The 27,048-nt window shown below is 40.8% G+C and overlaps 2 protein-coding genes across 3 annotated transcripts in view; one reads left to right on the forward strand and one right to left on the reverse strand.

Annotated features, from left to right (window-relative positions):
- HLTF (helicase like transcription factor) overlaps positions 1-9,546 on the forward strand; it is a 74,225-nt gene extending 64,679 nt beyond the window's left edge. For both annotated transcript variants that reach the window (XM_081139228.1, XM_081139229.1), the window contains exons 23-25: positions 205-385; positions 4,916-4,996; positions 7,395-9,546. In XM_081139228.1, the coding sequence (XP_080995354.1) occupies positions 205-385; positions 4,916-4,996; positions 7,395-7,547 (415 nt within the window). In that variant the 3' untranslated portion in view covers positions 7,548-9,546. The remainder of the gene's footprint in view (positions 1-204; positions 386-4,915; positions 4,997-7,394) is intronic.
- A 3,548-nt stretch (positions 9,547-13,094) lies between these two features.
- GYG1 (glycogenin 1) overlaps positions 13,095-27,048 on the reverse strand; it is a 33,024-nt gene continuing 19,070 nt past the window's right edge. The window contains exons 6-7 of the mRNA XM_081139232.1: positions 19,375-19,594; positions 13,095-17,046 (exon numbers count right to left, since the gene is read on the reverse strand). Of these exons, the coding sequence (XP_080995358.1) occupies positions 16,873-17,046; positions 19,375-19,594 (394 nt within the window). The 3' untranslated portion in view covers positions 13,095-16,872. The remainder of the gene's footprint in view (positions 17,047-19,374; positions 19,595-27,048) is intronic.

Genomic DNA, 27,048 nt, shown 5'->3' on the forward strand with positions numbered 1-27,048 from the left:
ATTTTTCCTGGGAGCATGGGATTTTAAAGATTAAGGCCGAATTTACTGAAAAAAAATTGAATGTAGAGCCTGACATTGTAGTAGATGGTTCGTAAATACTTGTCAAAATAAATGAGAGAATTATTAGCATAAGGATATTGTCGTTACTTAACATGTTTTTATAGTATAGGAAGTGTTACTTGTCATTTTTCTCCCCTCCATTAGAGCCTCTGGATTTGTGTTTACTCGTTTGGATGGTTCAATGGCCCAAAAGAAAAGAGTTGAATCAATTCAGTGTTTTCAAAACACTGAGGCAGGATCTCCAACTATAATGCTTCTATCCTTAAAAGCAGGTGGAGTTGGTTTGAATCTTTCTGCAGCTTCTCGGGTGTTTTTAATGGATCCAGTAAGTAATTTTGTAGACTTTTGATATGTTATTACTTCTGTTACAAAAATAAACAAAAACTGTTTGGTAAATACCTTTATTGTTATAATTGATGGTGAAAATTCCTTAGGCAGACTTTAGAAATAGGTATTAACTTATTAAATGTATAGTGAGGGCTTTCTCTTAAGTGCTTTACATACATCAGGTGAAATTCCCATAACAGCCCCATGAGGTAGATCTTGTCCCTGTTTTTCAGGTGAGGAAACTGAAGCCTGGAGAAGTAAAGTAACTTGCCTAACGTCAGAGTGCTAGTAATAGTATCGGAGCCCCTGTCCTTAAGTGCTGTGCTTTTCTGCTTCTCTTCTGCTGCCAGATCCCATTTCTGTTAGCTAATGTTTCAAGAGCAGTGGCTTTATTCATTCATCCAACCTGTAATGAGATCCTGCCTTATGTCAGGACTCTAATAGGCACTGGGAACCTGGCTATAAACAGGATAAAGTAGTTACCATCCTGATGCTAGTGGTCTCAAGCTTTAATGTGCAAAAGAATTAGGTAAGATGTAATTTCTGAGCTCTGTCATCAGAGATTTAGGAGTTACTGGTTGAGACCCAGGAAGCTACATTTTTATATAGGCCCCAGGTTGTTCAGATGCAAGTGTTCCAGCCCCATTATTTAATTAATTAATTAATTAATTAATTAATTATTTTTTGTTAATACTCACCTGGGGATATTCTTTCCATTGATTGATTGATTTTTTAAAAAATATTCTTTTTTTTTTTTTTTAATATATCTTTATTGATTTCAGAGAGAGGAAAGGAGGGGGAGAGAGACAGAAACATCAATGATAAGAGAGTCATTGATCGAGCCCGCAACCCAGGCATGTGCCCTGACCGGGAATGGAACCCTGATCACCTGGATCCTAGGTCGACGATCAACCGTTGAGCCACGCCCGGCCGGGCTCCATTGATTTTTTTAGAGAGAGTGGAAGGAACGGAGGGAGACAGAGAGATAGATATAGATAGATACCAATTGGCTGCCTCCTGAACGCGCCCAGACTGGGGGGGGCTGGTGAGAGGGGATCGAACCTGCAACGCAGGCACATGCCCTTGCCTGGGAATTGAACCCGCTACCCTTTGGTACATGGGCCGATGCTCTAACCACTGAGCCACACTGGCCAGGGCTAGCCTCACTATTTTAGAAACAATACCATTAATGGAGTGTTTGGGGTAAATTTTTGTGTCTAATACAGTGCAATCACTTGTGGTTGTGGAATAGAGGCCTAGGGTAGAGCGGGAGCTAAAATTTAAACTCAACTTGACTCACCAGACTGCGACTAGAGCTGCATCCACATAGGAGCACCTCTTTTAATTGCACAGAGGGGCTGTTTGGGCACCCTGGGCTAACTCAATTTCAAATTAGCACTGGGCACTGCTTGGGCTAAAGGCAGCTCTGCTGTTTCTGTGCATTCACAGATCTAAGATTTGTTGTTTTAGCTGTTGCCTAAAATAGAAGATTCATAACATAAAGAAATGTTACTGAGAGAGAAATTTGAGTAATTCTGCTTAGGCTATTTCGTCGATGCATGCACCTATTTCTTTGGCTCCCCCCCCACCTGAGGGTAACTTTCCCAGTTAGGTTACAACCAGAGCCATATTTAGGCATTTGTGGGTTTCACATTAATGTCATGGATGGCAGTGGTCTGTTGTATTTTCTTGCCTTAGTTCTGTGAATGAAGTTTTAAATCTGCTAGAGTTTTATTATTCTATGGTTATATAAATATTCATTGCATCTACAGACTAAATTACATATTCCTTAACTCAGTGAAAATTCTAGAGGCTGATTTTTGGAACAAATTCTCCAATTATTTTATTCTTTGGTTATTTTTTTAAAAATATGTTTTTATTTTTTAGATGGAGAAGAAGGGAGAGCGAGAGAGAGAGAAACGTCGATGAAAGAGAAATATCAATCGGCTGCCTCCTGCACGCCCCCTACTGGGGATCGAGCCCAAAACCTGGCGTGTGCTCTCACTGGGAACTGAACCAGTGACCTCCTGGTGCGTGGGACCATGCCCAGTCCACTGGGCCACACTCGCTGGGCTATTCTTTGGTTATGATCTGAGTACTTGATAAGGAAGAGGCTATTAATACCAAATAGAGTAAATTAGTATTATAACATTTATCAGAGACTAGCAGTTATAGTTTAAAAATACTTATAGGATGTTTTAGCAGTATTTTTAATCCTCCCCCGAAGATAGGGGTGTATTTTTAATTGATTTGAGAGAGAGAGAGGGAGGGAGGGAGGGGGAGAGAGGGAAACAGCGTGAGAGAGAGCCGGTCATTGGTTGCCTCGCGTACGTGCCCCTGACCGGGAACCAAACCCCCCTTTGGCATACAGGCGATGCCCCGACCGACACACCCGCCAGGCCTCCGCAGCTCCATAGGAAGCTGATTGTTTGAACATTTCAAGCTTTCAAATGTTGTTTCTAACTTTAAAACAAAAGCCAGGTCCACAAAAATAAGATTCAATCAGAAAAAGTTGCTCATGAAAATCTTTTACCTTGTATAAGAGTTAAGGTTTATTCTGACGTGCCAGCGTGAGCTTTCGGGAAAGCTTGTTGCTTCGCCACTCGCGTGAGAACGGGAGCTGTCAGTTTTATACTGTCGCGAGATGAATTTGATTCCTGGTTGCCATACAGGTATATTATTGCCAGCTGACCATAAAGTTTCTAGACAAATACAGGCAATGGAAAGGAACATTTTACCTGGGCTCTTAGCATAATCGTTTAAAAATGTGTCCAACTGTAAAATAGAAAAAAATTCACGAAATGTGATTAGCTGTCAGTTTTAGAAAATCATAAGCTGAATATGTCCTTAAATCTAACTTCTATACCAAAAACAACCCAAACCTCAAATTACAGCAAGTTAGTAGTAAAATTGTTTTCCTTGATCTCAAGGGAACTTTAAAAAGAAGAAAATAATACCATAAATATAAATCTTACTGTAAACTTATTCCTTACATATGGAATTATAATTTTGTTTCCATTTTCAGGTGGTACTTGCTGTGTAAGTGTTCCTTTCCCCCAAAACATCCTGTTTTTCAGTTTCAAGAATCACCTCAGGTTAAATTTAAAATTCAGTGACCCCTGCCTGACAGTTCCTGGTGGTGTTTCAAAGCCATGTGACTCCTGTCTTTCTAGACTGCAGAACTCTGTATCTTTGGTTATTCTTCCCTTTTCATTGATTTATTGTTTTTTTCTTCCCATAAGAGAGCTTCTGTGATCAGCCTGTTAGAGCTAATGTTTCTTTTTTTTTAATCCTCACCTGAGGATATTTTTTCCATTGCTTTTGAGAGAGAGTGGAAGGGGGAGAGAGAGAGAGAAACATTGATGTGACAGAGACTCACCGACTGGCTGCCTCCCCCGTGTGCTCCGCCCGGGGTGGGGAGTGAACCCTAAACCCAGGTACGTGCCCTTGACCGGGAATTGAACCTGCGACCCTTACGTAAGCAGGCGGACACTGTAACCAGTGAGCCACACCAGCCAGGGGGATAATGTCCCTTTTTTAGTACAGTTTTGAAGTTAAACTGATTTCAAATATAGATATATAAAATTGCATCAACAAAGTCTTAAATAATTTTTAGGACTTTTGATTACTCCTGAAGTCTTTATACATTTTTTAAAAAAATTATGTTTTTATTGATTTCAGAGAGGAAGGGAGAGGGAGAGCTAGAAACTTCAATGATGAGAGAGAATCATCGATTGGCTGCCTCCTGCAGGCCCCCTCTGGGGATCAAGCCCGCAACCCGGGCATGCGCCCTGACCAGGAATCGAACGGTGACCTCCAGTTCCTGGATCGGCACTCAACCACTGAGCCACAGCAGCCAGGCTATACTTCTGTTTTTTTAACGAGGGGAGGGAAGTGAAAGAAAAATAACCAAAGACCAGCAAAAGGAGAAAAAAACTTTTTATAAATGGACCCAATTACATCTTTTCTTATATAAATTAAGTTACTTAAGAGGGTATGTAAACTTTTTTCTCTGTTATGCAGATATAGATGAACTTTAAAATGGGGAATAAAAACAGAAAGCTATTAATCAACAATCATTTACACTGTGTGCTTTTCGTGTGTCAGGCCCTGCATTAGATACTAGAAGCACTAGAGTGAAATGACATAATGGGGGTGCCTGCCTGTCATAGTAGTGATTGGGAGTCTCAGGGGAGAGTGGATTTTTTATCCTAGAGCATTTATAATGTCAGTACCTGAATTCAGTCAGTAAAAGGTGAACGAGCCCTGGCCTGGGAGGAGCATCGTCCTATACACGGAAAGGTTGAGGGTTCGATTCCTGCTCAGGGCACATACCCAGGTTGCAGGTTTGATCCCTGGTCATTGTGTGGAGGGGCATCTGATCAGTGCGTCTCACATCAGTTTCTCTCCCTCCCGCTTTAAAATCAATAAAAACATCCTTGGCTGAGGGTCAAAAAAGGTGAGTGAACACTGAATTGAAAGAGGCAGAGGAGGGTGGCAGTAAAGCAGCTCTCCTGTTCTGCTTTAGGCCTGGAACCCAGCTGCTGAAGATCAGTGCTTCGACAGGTGCCACAGACTCGGCCAGAAGCAAGAAGTAATCATCACAAAAGTGAGTTTTTATGCCATCTATTTTACAATTAAGTTTTAAGGGTTTTCAAGTTATACAAACAATGCATGACTATATTATTGTCAAAGATTGAAATAGAATTACACAGAGAAAAATATGAAGATCACCTTTATTCTCTTCAGAGGGCACCACCAGCAGTAGTTTAACATGCGCTGTTCAAACCCCTTTCTCTGTTTACACGCATTCATACCTAACTGTATCTCTGCGCGGGAGCCAGATGGAGACGGGTGGAGGCGGGGCGGGCAATGGGGGACAGCTGTAATACTCTTAACAATAAAAATAAATTTAAAAAAATTTCTTTTAAGATAAATGGGATCATAGTTTATTATCCTGAAACATGTTTTCTCCCCCCTCGGTAGTATATATTGGAGACTACCATAGAAGTACATTTAGATCAAACCTAGTCTTTTCCATCTCACACTGACATTCTGTACCCATTCAACAGAACTCACCATTCCTTCCTGTTCCCGCAGCAACCAGCCTTCTGCTTCCTGTCTCTGCATTTGACTGCTGTACAAACCCTTTCTTTTTAACACCTCATATAGATACATCATAATTTATTTAACCAGTCCAATGTATTTGCTAATAAAAACAGTGCCGTAATGAGCATTATATCACATGCATCTTTGTGCATATATACAAACATTTCTTCAGGATAGGTTAAATAGAATTCTGGATTTAGAATTTTTGCTTCATTAACTTTCACGTTGTTTTTATAATAGATTTTACGATGCATGAGAATGATGTGAATTTATTCTTATGTGATGGTAAAAAAAGGTGCCCGTCTAATTTGCATTTTCCTAAGACCTTGGGCATGTTTCACATATCTGTTGCCAATATTTTTTCTGTGAATCGCTTGTTTATATCTTTTGCCTACTTTTCAAAAAGTACAAATACAATTTTTATCGTATAAATAATTCCTTTATACTTTCTGATTTTAAATGTTTTGTTATGTATACTGGGCGTGGTTTATCCCAGGCTCTTACTTATCTTTGGACTTTATGTGCTTTTTGTCATGAGAAAGTTTCAAAATTTTTTTTATTTAAAACATGTCAGCCTTTTTCTTTATATCCTCCCGATTTTAAAGTCTTGCTTGGACCAGAAGGCTTTATCTTCAAATTTTAAAACTGAATCTCTTATATTTCCTTTGATTCTTTTGAAGTATTTTGGGTTTTTTGTTTATGATTCATGATATGATTCTAATAATATTAGAATCTTGTTTTCAAATGAAGACCTGTTTGCTTCATTAACAGTTGCTTTGGAAAGTCAATCCTTTTTTCTTTTGATTTGAAATTTCACTTTTATCATAAACTCACTCATACTACACGTGTCTCTTACGGACTGTTCCACGCCACTGGTCTCTTTTTATCCCATTCCCAGGACATAGTCCTGTTCTAATTACTGTGGTTTTATGAAGTATGTTTTGCTATATCACAGGGCAGAGGGCTCGCTTACCCTTCTCTTTGAAAACTGTATTAGTTATTACTGTTACTTACTTGTGAATTGAAGTTTGGGTTTAGGTTACCAAATCTCATTGAAGAAGTCTTGTTTGGGATTTATTGAATTTGTGATTAATTTGAGAACTGTCTTTTTTTATAAATAGTGTTCCTATACAGGAACTTAGGTGGTAGTATCTCCATTTATTTTATTTTTTAATGTATCTCAATATCATTGTATAACACAAGTTTAGTTATCCCAGTAACCAGAACCGTGTTGAATAGCAGTAGTGATAGTAACGACTTTTGACTTGTTTTTTGGGAATGCTTTTACTGTTTTATATTAAATATGTTGTTTTTGGTAAGTTTCTAGTAGATGCCCTTAATAAGGTTGAGGACATTCATTTCTAGGTTAATGAGAATTTTCTTTTATCAGGAATAAATGTTGAATTTTATCAAATGCTCCTTAAGCATTTGTTGAGATGATCACTTTTATTTTTTCATGTTATGAATTATATCAGATAAAGGCTGATTCTTGTATTTCTGGGAAAATCTCATTTGGCTTTTTAAATATAATGATAAATTTATTTTGCTAACATTTCAGTTACAGAGCTGCCCATCAAGTTTGTTTTTTGTGTGTTCTTATCTGATAAGGTTTTGAGAGGTAGTGTGTCTTATATCAGAAAGCCGTGCCAGGTGATAAGGGAATGCAGCCTCGTCTCTAGTAGCTATTGTTAGTTTTAGGTTCTCACTGTATAGTCGCGAAAAAAGGGGAGCGGAACGCTTTCTAATAGATTAGTACTGACCATTTTTGAAAGCTACACAACCAAAGAACATAGACAGACATTTTCATCTTTTCAAGTTCTGTTTATTTTTAAAAATTTTAAATATTGTGACCTAAAAAGTACTTAACTAATTTAACTTCTTTTTTTTTCCTTTTAAAGTTTATTGTGAAGGACTCTGTTGAAGAAAATATGCTGAAAATACAAAACACAAAGAGAGAACTTGCAGCTGGAGCCTTTGGAACTAAAAAAACAAATGCTAGTGAAATGAAACAAGCTAAAATTAATGAAATCAGAACTCTAATTGATTTATAATTTGGGGGATTTCAGTAAGATCATTTGATCAGATACATACAGAAGTTTTGGAAATGAGAAAAACAGTTTTAGAAATGGGATCCAGTGAGTATATCTTCTAAAAGGGGCACACCATTTTTTACCAGCGAAGTGGTATTACTGATACATAATCTCTTCTATATATGAACCTATTTTTAATGATATTTCAAATAGCAATAAGTTCCATTATATACTGTGGCCTAAAATAATTTTTTTGAGAAAAAAAAGTTACTTTGTTATTCAGCTTTTCATAGTATCTTTGCTGAGTATTTTCATATATCTTGCAAGTACTCAGCTTTTTCATATTTCTAATAAGGTAAAACCTTTTATACTTTTGATCAAATAAAGAGTTATTTTCTATGTTGGACACATTTGGTTTTCCACCAGTCCTCCCATTTGTGATGCAGTGGATTCAACAGTCCTTGTAAATGATTCATATATAGACTATAGAAGAGATTGATTTTATTGGACTTTCAAAACCATACTTGCATTCCAGAACCGAACCTTAAAATGAGAGACCAAAGTCCAGGTTAGTAAGTTACTTGTAATTGTTTTTCACAGTTTCATTGAGATATAATTCATATAAGTAACGTAGTTTTATGTTCATGAAAAAAATTAGGGACTGTGTTAGAGCACTGTGTTCCCCATTTCAGTCAGGTGGTACTATTGTTTAAATGTAACTTGATGTGTTCGTGTGTAAATATGGTCTGAGGGGGTGAAAGGGAACCAATTCTACCCAATTTGATTTGAATATTTAAATTATGGAATTGCTGAATAGATATTTCTATATATAGATAATTTTTATTTATGTAGGTTTTTTTTGAAATAACTCTATACATTTTTATAATTCAGAAGACTACTATATGTGAGAGGTGTGATGTCTGGATGGAAGTTGGGCTGGATGACCTCCAAAATCTTTTCACTCTTAAGAACATCTTAATCCCGAATGGGAAAATGTCGTTATTGTGTTTAGAATCAGAATTTGTGTTTGGACCTTCACTAATTCATTCTTCCATCTATCTGCAGAATTAATCATTTTTCTGTTACTTTTTTGTTAATCAAACTCAGTAGTTGCCACAGAATTCTAGATGATTCTTTAAATCACATTTAAAACAAATTTTTTCCTTAAGGGAAACTTTTTTTTAATCCAAAGAAAGAAGAGATTAATTAATGTAACAGGAGGAGCTGTTTGGCAGTGCGGACTTGAGAACACCTTATGTTTCACTTGTCGCGTTAGAAGTGACTTGACTGAGGGGGGGGGCAGCGCGGTGCTCCAGGGCCCTGGTCAGGCCCGGGCTGAGCGCCCACAGCCGCGCCCGCCCCGCCTGAGCCGGCTCGCTGCAGGGGAGCAGTGGCTGGTTGCGGCACCCCCGCCCGTTTCTCCCGCAGCAGGTGAGGCAGGGCTGGCGAGAAGCGCCGCGGACCTCTGCAGGCGCGGGAGAGGAATGCTAACTTGGGGGGTCCACCAGCATGAGGGGGCAGTAGAGACGTTCTCTACCTGGCAGGACTAGCACTGCCCCAAATCCGGTTGATCGGGATCTCATGGATGCAGTTTGTGGGTTCTCCACGTACCGGTGCCCCAGAGAGTAAGCACACAAGGAGCCGGCGAAAAGCGCCCCGCCTCCCTTCCCGCTCACGGGAGAGCCCGCAGCGCGCTGTGAGGGTGGAGCCTTTGCCTCGACCCGACATTTACAGACTCGTGTTTTAAACACTCGTAATCAATTTGGCAAGTCATTTAAGAAATATCTTTGTTTTTGTATAGTTCTACTGAATGGTATAAGTGAAAAACAAGTTTAATTCATCCTAAGAAAATATATAAACCACTGGAATGGAAAGTTCACATTATGCTATGCTGTTAATTCTGTTTCATTATTACGTAGAATAATAGCTTTAGAAATATCTTGAAGGCATTGTATTCCCACTTGTGGTTCAAACTGAATTTGTTTTAAATTTAGAATCAATAAAAGTTTCAAAAATGTATAAGCTTCCTCAGTGCCATAACTTTAATGACTTTTTCTTTAATGAAAATATAATCTTTCATAAACATCCCACTTCTATGAAGATGTGTATATTACATGTCTATATCACATAATTACTTGATTTATAGGGACAGCACAAAAAGTACTATTAGTAACAGTAATTTACTCATAGTACTACCACCTTTTTTATTTTGCTCAATTTAACTGGTTGAGTTTCTTGCTTAGAAATCATTGTGTATATAATTTTTAACTTTATGTTAAATGTCTTTTTCTAAATTATTGGTTCCAATTATTTTTTTACTGATAATACCTATGCGTAGTGGTATTACTATGTAACACACACTCTGCACTGTAGGTTTTGCTCTGTTACAGCTCTAGGATTGGAAATAATCAAGAAAATAATCTTCTGTTTATTATCAATCAGTGAGTACCAATAAAATTACCCTCCAGCAGGGTATGTTCTGTCAGGGAACACTGGAGGCGTCAGTAGTGCTTATTTATCGTACGCACCACAGTTCTGTTCATTGGGATTTGGAAGATTCATTAGAAACATGAGGACAGTTTTATGTTTGGCTCCATGGCAAGAACTCGAATGTTTAACCTTAAGTTTTTAACTATATTAACTAAAGTATCTGCAAACTATGTAATATGACAGCTTGCCCTCATTTAACTCATCAGTAAGTATGCAGTAGCCTTTCCTACCCGTGCTGCATCGTGGATCTGGTGCATTTGTGTGGTTCTCCTGAACAAAAAGCCAGCACAGTCGCTGTGAGCGATCGGGCTGCTTCCCTGCAGTTTCCTCCTCGAAGGGAAAACTGTGGACTGGACACCCCACTGCAGCAGGCGTGTCCTCTCGTGATGTTTGTGCTTGTGTGGTAGTGAGGGGAGCAGACTTCTACGAAAGCCACGAGCATTTCCTCCTTGTACATACGCTTACTCCTTTTGTATGATTTCTTATTCCCAATTCCTAGTCAGATCTTCTAATGGTAAAAATGGGATGTTTTTCTCTCTGTTCTAGTTTCCTACTCAACCTTCCCGATCAAGAGTGTTCTGACAAACTTAAACCCATCTCTACTTTTAAATCTGTAATACGTGAAACTACAACTTTAATAACATGTTATTTAATGTCCGTGGCACAGGCCACCTCCATTAACCTGAACCAGGTACCCGAAACTTCATAGTAAGTAGGCTGCCCTGGGACTTGAGCATTTAGAAGAGCAGGTGTCGAAACGACTGCAGACTGGCGGGCAAAGCCGATTCCAGGGTATGTCTTGGCACACTGGAAACCCAGTCTAGACTATTTCAGGAAGGCACTGAATGTGATCAGAAGTGACATTAAGAGTCATCAAAGAGGTGTATTGTTAAATGTGTGTTCTGTTTACAGAGATAATAGTTTAATGTTTTAGGATGGTTTTCATTAAGTTTGCTGTCTTTTTAGCATTCTTGTTTATTAAAAATAAAGGCAGGTAAAATTAACCAGGACACAGCTTCCTCCTAATCCACTAATTTGCCCTTTTTGTTAGGGGAGGGAAGGGCTATTCCCTAATATTACATTGTAGGTTTAAAAAAAAAATTGCACTGGTATCAATAGTTGATAAAGGTAAATTTAATATTTCATGAGAAATGGTCTAGTGCAGGAATCTTAATATGTGTCTACAGATACCAGTGTAAAGAGAATTAAGATAAACATCCTTGTTTGTTATGTGTGAATTAAAGACCTTGATGAAACATGGAGCTAATCTCCAAAGACAAGGATTTGACCTTTGTGTAGGTGCATGTCTTACAGCAAAAGGATATTATGTCCATCATTGTTTACAAGGATAAAGAATGACATATTGAACACCTCCACAAATGCATGTTGTAATCTGAGTTACTGTTGCCTTTTTATGTCTAAGTCACCCTTGGTATTTTAGGCTCCCTGGAAACAATTTTGCAGTATAATTATACAGCTTTGCATGCGAAAGTCAGTATTTTACCTTAATGAAAGCAAATCCTTGGTAGACCAGGGAAGGAAAAGAAATGTTGGCCTAGTTCAGTGACTTTCCAGCCTCATAACTCAACACTCTTTTATGCATATTATACTCTTTTCTATGGTAAACTTTCTGATTCCAAAGGTAACAGCCTTCACTGAATACTTATTTAAAGAAGTGATATAAACTTTTTCACTGTAGTTTTATCTTATGCTGTGTAAAAAATAGGGCACAAAGGTAGTAAGTAAATATAGAAATTAGCACCGAAGTAATAGGTTTGATCCCCTCTATTTGCTTTGGTATCATTTCTCAAACATAAAAAAAGGCTTTGAATCTTGGGATCTCTTCTGACTCACGTGGAGAGTTCCAAAATGCAGTGAATTACTTGAGTGGCCTACTGCGTGGCCACAAGCAGTACTAGCTGCCTGAAGGTTAGGTTTCGGTTCATCTCAACTGGGCTCCAGAGCCAAAGGGCTTCTGAGCAGCTAACATACGAGCCTTCAGTCAGTCCGTGTACTTGACTCAGTAGAAAAAGGACTAGCCTTCATTCCAAGGCCTGATTATTGAACATTTGGCTCTTTTCCTGTTTTTGTCCTAGGCAGACAGTAGTGAGAAGTGGTAAATAATAGACTGGACATCATGAAAGAAACCTGAAAAACGTGAAAGTGAACAGAACACAGAATAAGTACATGAAAAGAGTCGAGCTGCTTAGTGTAGATGTTAAGGAGCCCTTACCCCTAGGGGGATATGTTGGCCCTGAGCACATCACAGTATCACAGCAACTGAAAACAGGATAATTCGGTATAGGCTTGTAAGATACAAAGTTTATACAGAAAGTTCTCAGTTGACATTGCTGATAGATTCTGTGACTCTGCAAATGACGTGTGACAAGCAATTTTATGGTAGGCCGATATAAAAAGAGTTAGGTTCCTACAGTGTCTCTTCAGCGCTGTAACGAAACTCCCTGTGTTGCAAAGCTGAATCATGTCTGAACCAAAACTTACACCTGAAATTTCTATCCATGGACTTTCTCATCCATTTGTTTTTATAGTACAATTTCAGGCAGCCTACTTAGGAAAGCCTCGTAAAAGGCTTTGCAAGGTATTTCCCAAGTCCTATTTCAGGCCACTGTCCTTACTACCTGGCTAGTAAAATGAAAGCTTTCCATTGTTACACTGTGTTACTCCCCAGATTTCTAGTATTTGCATTTCTGTTTATAGACAGAAGTTGCTCTGATCTTTGCCCTTTGCTCTGCTCTGTTTTGCTGTACATTTGTTTAACGCAGAGTTTACTAGCTTTGGAATTGGAGCATATAAAAATCCGAATCTTGCAGGTTATCTTTCTTATTCTCTGATCACCTGCAAAATGAGGACAGTGTGTATACATAGGATTGACAGAACTGAGATGTAAATAACTAATACTGTCTTTTCCACTTTTTACTTCCTTACCTATTGCTTTTACTTAAAGGAGATTGAATTTCCCTGTCTGGAACTCAGAGAAATCAGTTATCAAACATACCCAAGTATCAAAGTAGATTGTAATCCATTTTTGTATTTGTAATAATAAGCAGAGAAAAAAACTCATGGCAGACTATTTTATTTAAAGCAAGTCTTGCTTAATGTCCCAAGTCTCAGTGACATGAAAAAGGCAAATAGTACACAATTAGAGATGCTGTGATGTTTCCTACATCACTCGAGGAGCTGAGACTGTTCTGTGAAGCCTTCACTAGTTAGAAGTTGAGTCCCTGCTATGTGACAACCAACCACCTCGCCTCTTCATACATCTGCTATGAGCCTGACTCCCTGTTGTGTTTGGTGTGTTTCCTCTGTATCAAGCGGGTCTCTCAGATGTCGTTTGGGGCAGTCATCGGAGTGCTTGAGAGTTACTTAGAGTGGAGATACTGTGGCCTCGCCCCAAGACCTACTGAACCAAAACCTGTAGTGATGAGGCCCAAGAAACTGTCATGATCTGGTGATTCCAGGAGCAGGCAGGTGGAGATGCGGTTGCTCAGCCCCTGATCTGACTCCTCTTTCCTCAGCCTTAATGTCCAGTCCGTCAGCAACGTCACTGCCTTCGCCCGGTGGAAGCTGTGCTGGATCAGGGCCACAGTCAACTGGCCTTCCCATCAACTCTAGCCTCAAACTATTTTCCACCAGCTGCAAAATGCAGTGTTCTTAAAATATAAGTCACAAAGGTTAAGACAATTAGACCATCTTTAAAAGTAACTGCAACGGATTGAAACAAAAACGCTATTAAAATTTATTCATACTGGTACTATAACAAAACCCCCTCAAAACCACCATGGTTACCTTGGAGGATGGTAGGGAGCCAATTCCTTACTTTGCATACTTGTGAGTGAAGGGAAAGGATCAAACATTTATCCTGTCATACAGAAGTGTAACCTCAGGATAGCCAAAGTATTGAATGAAGTATGCAGGAATATTCCAGCTAATAAGAGTATCACCATTTTGAAATCCCTAATGAAATAATGTATCTAGGTAATGATCATCAGTAAGTTAATATAAGAAGGTAACCAGTGATTTGGAAGTAGCTAACACCACTATAAAGTACTGCCAGAACCACACACCTTAATATAATACAGGGAAACACGGCAAAATGCAGAATGTGGTTTCCATAAATAAATTGCAAGGAGACAACAACAAACAAAAAGGGAGGGTAAGGAAACAGAAGATTCCACCAGAGATGTATCAGCCAGCTGTACTGTATGGCCTTACTTGGATCCTGATAAGAACAAAGTGGAAATAAAAAATAATGCAGACATTTGAAGTTTTTTGGTGTGATGATCCTCCGGAGTTCTTACATCTTAAAGGTATATATGGAAATATTTCATATGAAATTTCTTATATGAGATTTGCTTTCGAATAGTGTGGTGTGTTGGCCTGGGGGGGCGGACTTGGTGGAGATACAGATGAAACGACCATTGAAGCTGGGTGATGGGGGTGGTTATACTCTTTCACTTACTTTGTACCTACCCTTTCTCTTTAATAAAAAAATTAGATACAAATTACACAAATGAAACTTTAATCAATTGCTACTGAATTCAGAATAAAATCCAAAGCCCATACCTGGGCCTACGAAGCCACTTTCTACCTCTCCATCCTGCCTTAGAATCCTGTTCTTCCACCAAGTCCTTGCCTGCTCCACGCCTTTGCTCACAGCTCCTTTCTCAGGGAATATTCTCCCCTCCTCTCTGGTTATCTCAGCGCATTTCTTTCTAGCTTAATCAGTATCATATAGATCTTTCCTGACCACTCTAAGGTTGGGTCTTGCATTAATGTCAATTTGTAATTATATTTGTTAGTTTCTCTTTTGGTCTGTTTCCTACTAGAATATAAGGAACTGTATCTTGTCAGTCCTGTATTTTTAATGCCTGTCACATGTGTGATATGGTAGGTAGTTAATAAATGCTTGTTGAGTGAATTATTCTGTTGTCTGTCTTAAATGTGTATGTCAGCTCAAATTGTGTTTGATGTGAAACTAAAGTGACTGAATAAATACTTTGGTAGATGTTATTTCTGGAATAAGCTCAAGTATTTCCTTGAAACCAGACAATTATCTTTGACCACTGGGACTGTGAAAGTAATACAGAACTTTGAAATTATACTGTCCAGAAATAAAGGCTCATTTGCAAGTTACACTGTAATGAAATGAATTTCCATTACCCGTATTTCTCTATGCTTTGGATTCTCACTGGAAGAGTTCAGCTCATACCCCCCAATGTAGAGATCCTTGGAGTATCTCGAGAGGACTTCGGAGCACAGCACCTGGCACACGGAGGCACTTAAGTCTTTGGTAGTGCTTTATGGTACTTGAAGATCATAGCCACTCGATTCTCCACCAGTTCAAATAATTGTAGCTTATTTTTCCTTCAGAAATAATTTTTTACAATTTTAGGTAAATCCACAGGTGGTTCTTGAGCTCCTGTGGTAGACAGCCTCCAAGGTGGTCTCCAATCATCCCAGCCTATAGAATTCCATACCCCCGTGTCTTCATCCACACCCATACTGAACAGGGCTGACCTGTGTAACCAGCAGGGTATTGTGGAAATAAAGGAGGGTGATCTTAAGGTTAGGTCATAAAAGCCACTGCAAGTTTCTGCCCAATTAAACCTCTAAAGTTTCTTCCCTTTAAAGTTTATTCTGGTAATGGTCATCTCTCCTGTTTTCTTCAATGGAATGATTTCTGAATACTGTACTCACTTTAGTTTTAAAAGGTAATTCTGTATCCTACCCACCCTCCCCTAACTTGCCATCTTTGCAACCTAGAATCATCTGTACATTTAATAAATATGCGTTAGGTTTCTATCATTTTAAGTCGTGGATAAAAACACTAGGAGACATTAGGGTCCAGTATTGCTTCTATCAGTCCTGAAATATTAGTGCATATATTCAGACTGACAATGAACCCATGACGACTGTAAGGTTACAACGTGCTAAATCTGAATACCCATTTCCTATGGAGATGCAATGTGGGTGGCAGATTAACTTGACCTCACTTTCATCTATCAGATCCATCCACCAGTGGAGAACTCTAGATTTAATTATATTTGGCTATCTGGAAACCAATTTTCAAAGTATATATTCCAGTATCAAGTTTCATACTGGTTTTAAAAACACAAATTCTACAAATTATGAAAAGTTCCCCAATTCATTTTTTTTCAAGGGGAGTAAGAATCTTTAATTATATTAGACAACCAAACTATGGCAATAAGTCTTTATTTTTCATACAAGGTGCCACTGCTGCTGTGAGAGACAGAACTGAACAAAAGCACTTCAGCATTGCTGCCTCACTGTACATAGAAAACGGACATCTTCAGACACTAAGGCTAGGGAAGAAGATGGGTTAATGGCATTTGTTGATGTGCTTATGAATCACGCAGCAGTGTTACAGGCTGTCTTCACGTGAAGGCAGAGGGGCAATCACTCAGGCAGCCCTGGATAACTCTAAGCGAAGGAGCAACAGCAAGGCGGACAGATGCCGTGTCCCAACCTGAAGGGAGACTGGTTTGATGCCAGGCTCAGCGCATTTTAAGAGCTGATAGAGCCATGTTAATAGTTTAAGATTGAGTTTCCCCTACCACATAAGTTGGCAATCAGCCTGAGAATTTCTGAATCATCAGCTGAGTAAACCTGGGGTTAAAAACAGGCCTCTGTCTGTGTAACAGAATTGCTACTTCATAACTTCCGCCCAGTTCTCACCTGTTGTCCTACAAAAACCCCTTATCTGATGAATTTTAGTGAAAGCCTCTAGCAACTGTAACAGACCCAGCTCTAGACACTAAGTATCAGAAAAAAGTGCCTGTGAAGTAGATGTGTCCATGGAGAAGTGGCAGTGTTTCTACTGGAGGTACGTGTCGAGTTTCCTCTTGATGTTGTCAAAGGCATCTGCTCCCATGTAATCGGCCTGGCCCTGTTCCCACCTCTCCTTCCGTTCTTCCGAGGATACAAAAGGCTGTGCCATAGCCGGGGTCTCCCCCAGGGACAGATGTGATATGGCTCCGGAGACATCTTCCTAGAAAGGAGAGCACAATCAGAGATTCCTTGAGAGCTGAAAAGCAGACTGTTTTAGAGAACGCAATAAATTGAATGTGAGAAAAGCCAGGATGAATTATCATGCAAAGTAGCAAAAACTGAAAAGTATTACATGAAAAAAACAAAAAAGGACACAGAAATACACAGGTCATGAGATTTTTTTCCTAACGAAATGAAGACTTCTTGACTCAGTGAAAACATTGGGAGACAAAGTAATTAGGGTTAATGTTTAAGTTCTGCATACCTTTCTACAGAAGCCACAAGAGAAAGCCAGTGTATAGACCAAGTCTGAAAGCTGTAAACAGTTCATTAGAAAGTGTAAGACGGATGGACAAGGGAACACAGTCTCATGATAAATTCTCGATCTGTGTGGGCTCAGAAAGGTTGAGAACTTAAACAAAATGATACCTTAGAGGCTAGGCTTCAGAAAGAACCTAAAAGAGCCGCACCACATAAGTTGTCGCATCATAAAAGTGAGAGCTAAATGGTCGAGACCATGCACCAAACTCATCTGCCTGTTCAAGCTTATTACCAGGTAGCATCCATCTATTCTTGTAGCTTCTGTTCATTTAATTAGCTTAGTTTTGAACAATTGTTTCAATTCCCATCTTCACCTTTCTTGGTTCATAATTCTCAGTCGTTGGGTTGTGGAAGGAACAAAGTGAATGCAGGAAATGGAGCAAACCTACTCTACATTAGATTCTCATTACAGACAGACATGCAGTTAACTTCAGCTGTACCATAAAGGAATATCAAAGCTACCCTTCAAATAGCTCGGGTGAGAAGGTACTGGAAATCTTAGCAGAGAAAAACGAAGCAGATGAATACATATAGGTACTGCTTTTAACAGAAAATGGCAGAACAAAGTTTCTGATTGCCTGTTTATCTGCATGTATAAGTGTATATGGATGCATTTAAATACACTGGAACTCCAAGGCGCTCGGGTGGATTCCATGGGATTGTATTACAGCTGAGGCAACATAAGTCCCTCCCTTGGATTAGCCCTGCCTTTGCCTCCCACTTGCAGCAGGAATGATGTAGGGAGGCTCTTCCAGAGGCCTCTGGCTCACCATATTTTTCACAAGGATCACAGTCTCTCAGGCCGGGATTCGAGTCCCATTTCTGCTACTGCCTAGTCTGTTACATAATTAAGAGAAGTTATGTAACTTCTTTATGCCTCAGTTTTAATATCTAAAAGGGATATTAATAATACTTACTTGATAGGCTAGTTTAAGCATTAAATAAAAATAGCTAACTTTTCTTGAGCATTTACTGTGTGCCAGGCAATGTTCCAAGTACTGTACAAGTGTTATTTCATGCTCCATACAAAGCAATTAAGAGTAAGAATGTGAGTTGTTTTTCCCTTTCTCCTTTTCACATTTTGTTACAAGTGCTAATAAGTGAAATGGCTAAAATGTATACCAGAGCAAAGAGAAGTATCTCTTACATAACCTTATAGTCTCTTACAGAAAGGCAATGAACTGATCAGTTAGACTTGATTATAGTATACCCACTGAGCTCTATTCTTTATAGCTTAATATATAACATAAAGTTTTAATTTTTAAAAATTTTTTTACTGAATTTATTGGGGTGACATTAGTTAATAAAATTATACAGGTGTACAATTCTATAATACATTTTTTGTATATTGTATTGTGTGTTCACCACCCCAAGTCAAGTCTCCATCACCATTTATCCCCTTTACCCTCTCCTCCCTCCCAAGTTTATCGTTTTCCAATTCTTCCCAAAGAACAAACCTGAGAGGAAGACCTTTCAAGTCATAAAAGATGCTCAGCACTTTGTTACTGTCAATATTAATATGGATCTTCCTCTTACAAGATTTCTTTTTCAAGATCCTGTATAACCATATAGGAGTAGACATGACAAATCAAAATAGTCCTGGGAAAGTATTTGTTTATGTTTGTGTAATATTCACTGAAAATACACTCTTCTGAGCAGATAGCAAAAACAAAATAGCTATGTTTAAATGTAGGCAGATTCTAAAATGAAACGTAGCATTCACTGCTTCAGGAATAACTGCAGGACAGTGGGCTAAAAGCTTACAGTGACAATATATGGGTCTATTGTAAAATCTCTAACCCTTGCTTATGCTCTCAGATTGGAGGAAATTTGCCACAAACTACTTCTGCGTTAGTCTTTGCTAGTAACATCTCCCCCTTCTAAGATGGACAGTTTTCTATCCGCACAATCTTTTTGCTTAAAATGCCACCAACTATTCCATGTCTATTAGTATACAAGCTTTAAAAAATTCAGCACTGAAGGACCTAAAAGGAAAAGCAGAACCTACCACACTGAGGTGTGAGTGGGTGTCTGAGACGAGGCCAAACTGCTGCAGCAGAGGGGAAACGCTGGTGGTGAAGATGTCCCACCACAGGCTGAGGAACTCTGGGTGAGCCATGGTGGGATCATGGGGCTCACTTTTAACACTTTTTGTTTTAGGATCATAGGTATAATTCCACGGTTTGATTCGTCCCAGGAAATGCACAACTTTGGCATTTGCACCAAACCTGCCAAATGAACACAAGTTGACATGGTTAGTGGATTCTGGGCCCTAACAAAGCGATAAGCAGCATTGTGTCCTACAGACTCAACAGTGCCGCTCCCCTCCTATAGCAGTAGTTGGAAGGAAACTGAGTTCCCTGAAAAGTGCTTAGACATGCTTTTTAATTATTCAACTGCATGTTAAATATACACAAAAATTCAAAAGTATCAGTGGATCAGTGCAACAACCAAAACACCAATTCACTATGCATACAGGTCCAACCGTTTAGAAAACCCATGATGTTAAGTACTCAAGTTGCAAATGCTCACGCTCTACAACCCGGAAGCTCAGCTCCTGGACGTGCACCCTAAAGACACTCTCACAGATGTGTAACAGGAGACATAGTGGAAATATTCACAGCAGCCGTGTTGTGGGAAACAACTCAATGACCATATGTTAGGTGAGACTATTGTTGAGCAAGTGATCACTCCTTTTCCCAGCCTCCATGGGGAGTGCATTTCCTGCCTCACTGATGTTGGGCACGCTCATATGACCTGCTCTGGCTAACTGGATGTGGGCAGAAGTGAGGGAACCTTAAAAAGCTGTTTTTGTTCACCCTCTTGGAGAAGCTGCAACTCCAGCAGAGAATGTGACCCCCGGCAGCCTGCTGGTTCCGGAAGAACGAGAGACATGGAGCAGACGTGGACCAAACCCGTGGCCTGGCTGCAAACCTGGCTGAGGGGATCAGAGCTGTCCAGGCCTATCCACCAACATGAACAGAAACGGGTGCTTACTGTGGACTGTCACTGAGATTTTATGCTGATTTATCCATTCTATTTTTTTTTTTCATTCAAAAAATATTTACTGAGTATCAGTTCTTTAAGTATTCCCACTTTATAACTACTCTTTCAATTTTTCAGGTTTCCATCATTTTTTTTTTCTAGAAACAGACCCACATTCTCAGCTGGCTGAAAGGGGAGGACTGAGAGGGGAAGGCTCATACATACCTGCATTTCCCTTTTTCTCTCTGGCCAAAAAATTAGCCAAAGATATTTCCTTCATGCAACTTCCAAAGCAAGTATCACTCCTTCACTTTAAACCTTAAGTGGCTCTCTGTGCCTATCCTATGTAATAAAGTCCAACTTACATGACCTGGTCCTTCACATTCTATTTTTTTTAAAGGATAACTTCTGGTTTATTCATATCATGGAATACAATATGGTAAGGAAAATGAATTTTTTTAAATATGCTGAAAAAAAAATTCAAATAGGAATACAAATGAATCCACTTACATAAGGGCACAACAACAAAAAAGTTGAGAGTAGAAGGCGGTAATCAATATAAATTTCATGATACTGGTTCTCTGGCAGAGAGGGAAGCTGTGATGGGAAAGGGGCAAAAAAGGAGCTTCTAGGGTTCTGGTTGTGTTCCATTCTTAAGTTGGGTGGTGGGTATTTTAAAAAATGGCACTTTTTTTGTATATTCTTTGATATACATACTATATTTCACAATAAGAATTAAGAGTGGTCCTAGTCTGGCTTGGAGGAAACCTATGAATCTAAAAACCAAATAATGACGAAGGCGAATACAACAGGTGCCGGAACGGGGAGAGTGAGGACTCCAGGAATTAGGGACAGGAGGTTACTGAAGGCTCAGTGCACGGGGGCAGAGGTGCTAAGGTGGATGTGATCTGAAGTCTGCACAACTTTACAATAGGAGCTGGGGGGTTACACAGGGAATTCTAGTGAGAGGTGGCAGCTATGAGATAGGTGTACATGCCTGACCAAATGTCCTCCAGCTAGAGCCAAGGAGGAAGCTTTGATGGCGAAAGGTCCCTGCTGAGTGCTGGGATTGTGTGTTAGATTTTAGTGGATTTATTCTATAGGCAACCAAAGGATCTGATCATAACATACAGATCAAAACAATGCAAACTCTGTCTATGTAACCTTTCCTATCTCCTAAAGTTTATTTTTTTAATGTTGGAGACCTGTTATATAGCTGTCATTATCTGAGAGTTTACTATGTTTGGGGCCCAAATTATGTAAGGAAATGACTGTGAATAACATTCCTGCAGGTAGATTTTACGAAAGTGTTAATGGAGGCTCCTAGCAGTGAGCTGCCCAGAGCCAGACAGCTATTAAGTGGCAGAGATGGCATGTGGCACAGTTCTGTCTCTCTTAAGCCTGAACTCTCCCCATCCTACCATGCTGCTGCTCCAAACTCTGCAATAAAAAGAGCCTGTTGTCAATTTCCTCCCGTGCACTTCTGAAAATGAAGTGGACATCTGACACCCCCAAGCAAGCTCTTTATATACACAAGAGTATTTTACACACACACGCTCACTCACACTCACACATGTACTTGCAATTTTGTTTTTAAACGGACAAATAATAACGTTCAAATCGGGTCTGTGTAAGGCACTAAGCTCCATGCGTGGTCCCAAGAGGCTTTTGTACAAACAGGGAGCTGAATCATCGACAAAATAATAAACGGCAGCACAAGTGGGGCAACAAGGCAGGGCCACCAGGGCCATGCTGACATTAGGGCAGTGGCGGGCATTTCCAGAAGCGGCTTCCTGCAGAAGCAGGAGGACCAGGCCAGGGAAGGTAGGCAGGATTACGACAACTGCCTTCACCAAATGTCCAATGACGATGGGGAACCCATCCCAGCAATACTAACCCTTAGGCTGAAACCAGACAATGCACAGGTGAAAGCAAGGTGCTCCCTCACCTTGGACATGCACTCTTCCTGACTCAAGGTCTTACCTGGAATGAGAGCACTTGTCTGCTCCTCCTGTCTTAACGGACCTGGAAGTCTACACCCACGATTTGCTCAGACCCAACATATATGCAGCCAGGACATGAGAGGTAGAAACACCCACTAAATTAAAACATGAATGTAGAATAAACTCTATTCCTTTCTAATCTGCTCTCCTTGACACTTCACAAATAATTAAGCAGTAGTACAGTAAAAGCTAGCATACAGGGCAGGGCAAAAGGAGGCTTACAGTTGTTCATATGGACCATAACACAATAATTAATAATAAAAGAATAAACTGTGTTTTGCTTCTCACCACTGTACACCCACTTCTGCTCGCCTGTAGACTGAGCACGTGTGCCAGGCGCTGTTAACATTTGCATGACTGGCCTCACATAATCTCCCCAACAGCTCTGAGGAAACTGGAGCTTGAAGTAACTTGTCTAGGATCACACGGCTGGGAGTGACAGAGCTGGAGTCCACTCAGGCCGTCTGGCTCCAAAGCCAAGACTCTTAACCACAACGAGGCTGCTATTACAAGGCACTCCCAGAATTACAAGGACATGGAAGGTGACTTTGTTACTCCATGGATTAACTCCCTACCTACCGATGGTCAATCTGAAAGATGGAAAAAGTACGCCTAATGAATTCTGAAAATATCCCAAATATAGTCACTGGACAGAGCAACAGAACATAACCAACAGGAAAGAAAGCTACAAAGGAACCAAGTTAGCACTGTCTGAAGGAAGACTGTTCTCAAAGTTTAGAGGAAGGGGAAGGAACAAGAACAAGGAATGGACGGTGCTTCCCTAAGTGCACGGTGCAGGGCAAGGTCTCGGGAGGCGCCTCTGCAGCACCTCACTCTGTGAACTGGCCTTCAGAACTCATGCAGAGGAAGCACCTGGTCCAAGCCCCCGAGATGCCACTGCGATGCTGCAAACCCTACACAGTGAGGCTGCTCAGTCTCTGCTGGGGACAGGACTGCTCACCTAGGCCTCAGGCTCCGTCTGCACCCCCAGGGGCTCAGGGACTTCTGCAGCCTCCCCGAACACCAGCTGCATGCTGGTTAGACATCTTCTCATGTGGCCCATCATCCCCTGCATGTCAACAGGAACGCCATTTCGGGACAGTTCACACCCTGCATTTTACTGTGGCTCAGGCCTGGGTTCCACCTTCATGAATCCATGGTCTTCAGCATCACTTTAATGCTAAATCAGTGTTGCCCTCTGGGGCCCAAGGGAGGACCCTCCTTTCTCAAAATTACCTTCTTTACCCATTCTACCCCAACAATGTAAAAAACTGTATACACTGGACAGTCCTTTCACAGACAGGGCAGTCCTGGTTTTAAGAAAGTTCTTAATAAGCCTGTTTGACATAGAAACTAAGGCCTTAATGGCGGAACTGCCCTTCCCGAGCACAGGTGAGGAATTCGCTGGCTGCTAGCATGATAGGGGAAGAAGAGGGCTGAGCAGGAGTTGGAAGGCTGCACAGTGTGAGGTACCCTCCCAGCAGCTGCCCAGACTTCAGCAACAAAACGAATCACAAAATACATGACATGAGTAGGCTTTCTGAAAAACTGATTGGGGGTCAGGGAATTTGGGGTCAGGAAATTGAGGTACAGACCAGAAAGCACTCATGAGGACCCAGGGGTGTGACTGCAGAGATGCGTGAGAAGAAGGTGCTGGGACACATAGCAACCATGGGCCAGCCTCGGGTGCTTCTGGTTTGGCCTGTGTCAGCTCTATTTCTTGGCAGTAAGAGTTGGGATCTCTTTTTTGAGGAATGGAGCCATCACTGCCACACACCAAACAGATCTCTGGAAATGAATAGGGGTGGGAAGAAACTGAGCTTTGGAGCAAGGACTCTGGAAAGGGCCTGGGTGAATCACTGAACATGGGAGGTTTAGGCCAGCCCACGAGGGCCTTTTGAGGGTGAGAGTGGGTAAGGGTGAGAAGTGAGGCAGCTACTAAATGGGAAACAAGGCTCAAGAAGGTGGGAGGGGAGCTGAGACAGACTCTGAGGTTTTGCATAAGGCAGTCACCGCTGGAGATTCCTTGAAACATAGGGGTACTGGCAGGCCTGACACTGGCTACCTTATATGAAGAGTGTGAGTGACACAGTTAGAACTGCGTAACTATGTACTAACTACATAAACAGAACAGTGTTTACACAGCAAAGGCTCTCTTAGCTTTCATAATAAAACACTTTGTTTGCAAACATGATGAGCAAAAGGTATCAAACGCTGATTTTGAACCTAGAGGTTTAATTAACTATATGTAAATTTCATATAATCATTTTATGTCTCAATCATGTTGCCCGAGGAATGTTTTAAAAAATCATTTTCTATTATTTTAATCAATTTACTCTTCAATCATTTATGGAAATCCAAAATAACCATGTCAAAATAAAATAAGAGCACAGATTCTAAGTATAAGAGGAAATTACTTCTTACTTAAAAGAATATTTTAGCCTAAATACAAATATGGGAGTATTTCTTACAGAAGGGTAACCCAATGTATTTTTCTGGCATTCTCTCTCATCAAAGGCAACAATCAAGTACCTGTGGGAACTTATGTTGCCTGGCTAAAAGCAAAACAACTGATCAATAAGAAAGGAAATGTTGATGGCAGAATTTCATCTCAACTAACCTCGGCACAGAACAAGGATAACCAGGAGGTGCACTGACTCATGGCCTGATTTATCCACCAAAATACCAGCCAGGAACAATGAAAAGGAGGAAACATAGCATAATTGTCTCCAAATTGCTGAGAAGCTTTCACTCTGACCCAGCAGTGGGGATTTGTCTCAGCTTTCATGCATCTCTTAAAATAAGTGTTCTAATTTTAACCAGTCCAGATCTCAAAAGAGACATCCAGATCACAAGACACAGTCTTAACCCAAGCCAGCAACAATCCTGCTTATGTTAGCCGTTAGCATAATCCCAGTGACCTGATGTTACCAAAGAGCAGACAGAATTTTCATGACTAGTTAGCAGTTGAGAAATGCAGCTGGTAACATGTAGGCAAGACTACAGAACTGTTCAGAACAGAAAAGGAACTAATCCACAACAGTGCACACAGAAGTGAGTTAGTGTGAAGCTTTGTATGTGCAGCATTCAATTAGGTACTGAGAGGAAACAGCTCTCAGCTCATGCGACCTTCTCTGGGAAGTGTGGTGGCAGGATAGGCCACTTTGCACCCACTTCAGTGCCACATGCTCTCTGCTGCATGGCCACTCCGGGACCTTCCTTAGACCGACTATCACACACTTTCATCAAAAAATGCCTCCTCTTACCACTTAGTCTAAATCAAGAGTCATAAACCCAAGTGCCCAAGGGCTGGGCTGGTTGTGCTGAGGAGGAGTGGACCAGGTGGGTTGGGATGGGGGATCAGGAGCAAGTGCATGGTCTCATTACTAGAAGACAGTTGCTTCCCAGCAAACAACTGTGGCCACCAGGGATACACCCAATTTTTCCTTGCCTTTCAAGCTAAATAAGTCTCCCAATCATGCTCTGGTAGTCAGAACATCAGTCCTCGAACCCAGACTTTTATAACCTAGACTAGGACCTAGTTATCTACACCACCTACCAGAAGCTGGCCTCTTCACAAAGGAGGCCAGGCCACCAGACTTTCCTGGGTATAGTATGTCATTTCCATACTGGCTGGCTGCCGACCCATTCATTCATTCGTTCATTCTCTCACTTAACCAACACACTCTGCCTTCCTGCACAGTATTGTCCCAGTCTTATCTGAAGCCGAACTCTCCACTGTGCACGAGGACAAGTTCCCTTTCACCAACTTAGGACATCGCTCCAGCAAGTCTTTCTTCAATTTTCTGCACCATTAGTGTTTCTCTCCCTCCTTGATCACTGCCATCAACACACAAACATACAACTTCTACCATCTTTACAAACACCACCACCTTTTCTGGATCCTCCATCCCCATCCAGCTACCAACCCATTTCCCTGCTCCCTTTAAAGGAATTGCCAGCAGAGTTATCTACGTTCAGGGTCTCCCATTCTCCATTCTCTGGGACCGATTCAGGCGGCTCTCTCCTCTACCCCTCTACTCCACCAGAGGGGCTCCTGCCAAAGGCACCAGGAACCACCGCATTCTAGGCCCGGTGCCAGCTCTCAGCTGTCCTCTATCTGACCTGTCACAGCCTGACATGGATGCATCACGCCTCTCCTCCCTCACAGGGTTCCTTGCTTGGCCTGTGCAGCACCTCACTTTGCTGGGCTTCTCCTGCTGTGTTATTCTGACTCTGGTCCCTGCTCCTCCTCATTCTCCTGCCTCAGGGCTCAGTCTTCAGGGCTTTCCCATCAAAATCACTCTTCCGGTTACATCACCATGTCCCATGGCTATAAATATCACTTATATGCTGACAGCTCCTATAGCTGTGTCCCACCAGACCTCTCTCCTCAACTCCCAACTCTTACACCTTACTCATTCCACATTTTCACCAGGATGTTCAATATGCACCTCCAACTCAATACACTCAATACATCTCTAGCAATCCCTGCCCACAAACCTGCTTCACCCACAGTCTGTCCCATCGCAGGAGATGGCAACTCCTTTGTTCTGGCTGCTTAGGCCCCAAACCTGTAACAGTCATCTTTGACATCTTTCTCCCAAATTCCCTTGAATATCTGACTTTTTCATAAGAAGCTGGAAATCTGCGATTCATATGAAATTCCCTAATTTTTAAGCACTGACAACTTA

Source organism: Miniopterus schreibersii, assembly GCF_964146895.1.
Source record: "Miniopterus schreibersii genome assembly, chromosome: 5".
Lineage (NCBI taxonomy): Eukaryota > Metazoa > Chordata > Mammalia > Chiroptera > Miniopteridae > Miniopterus > Miniopterus schreibersii.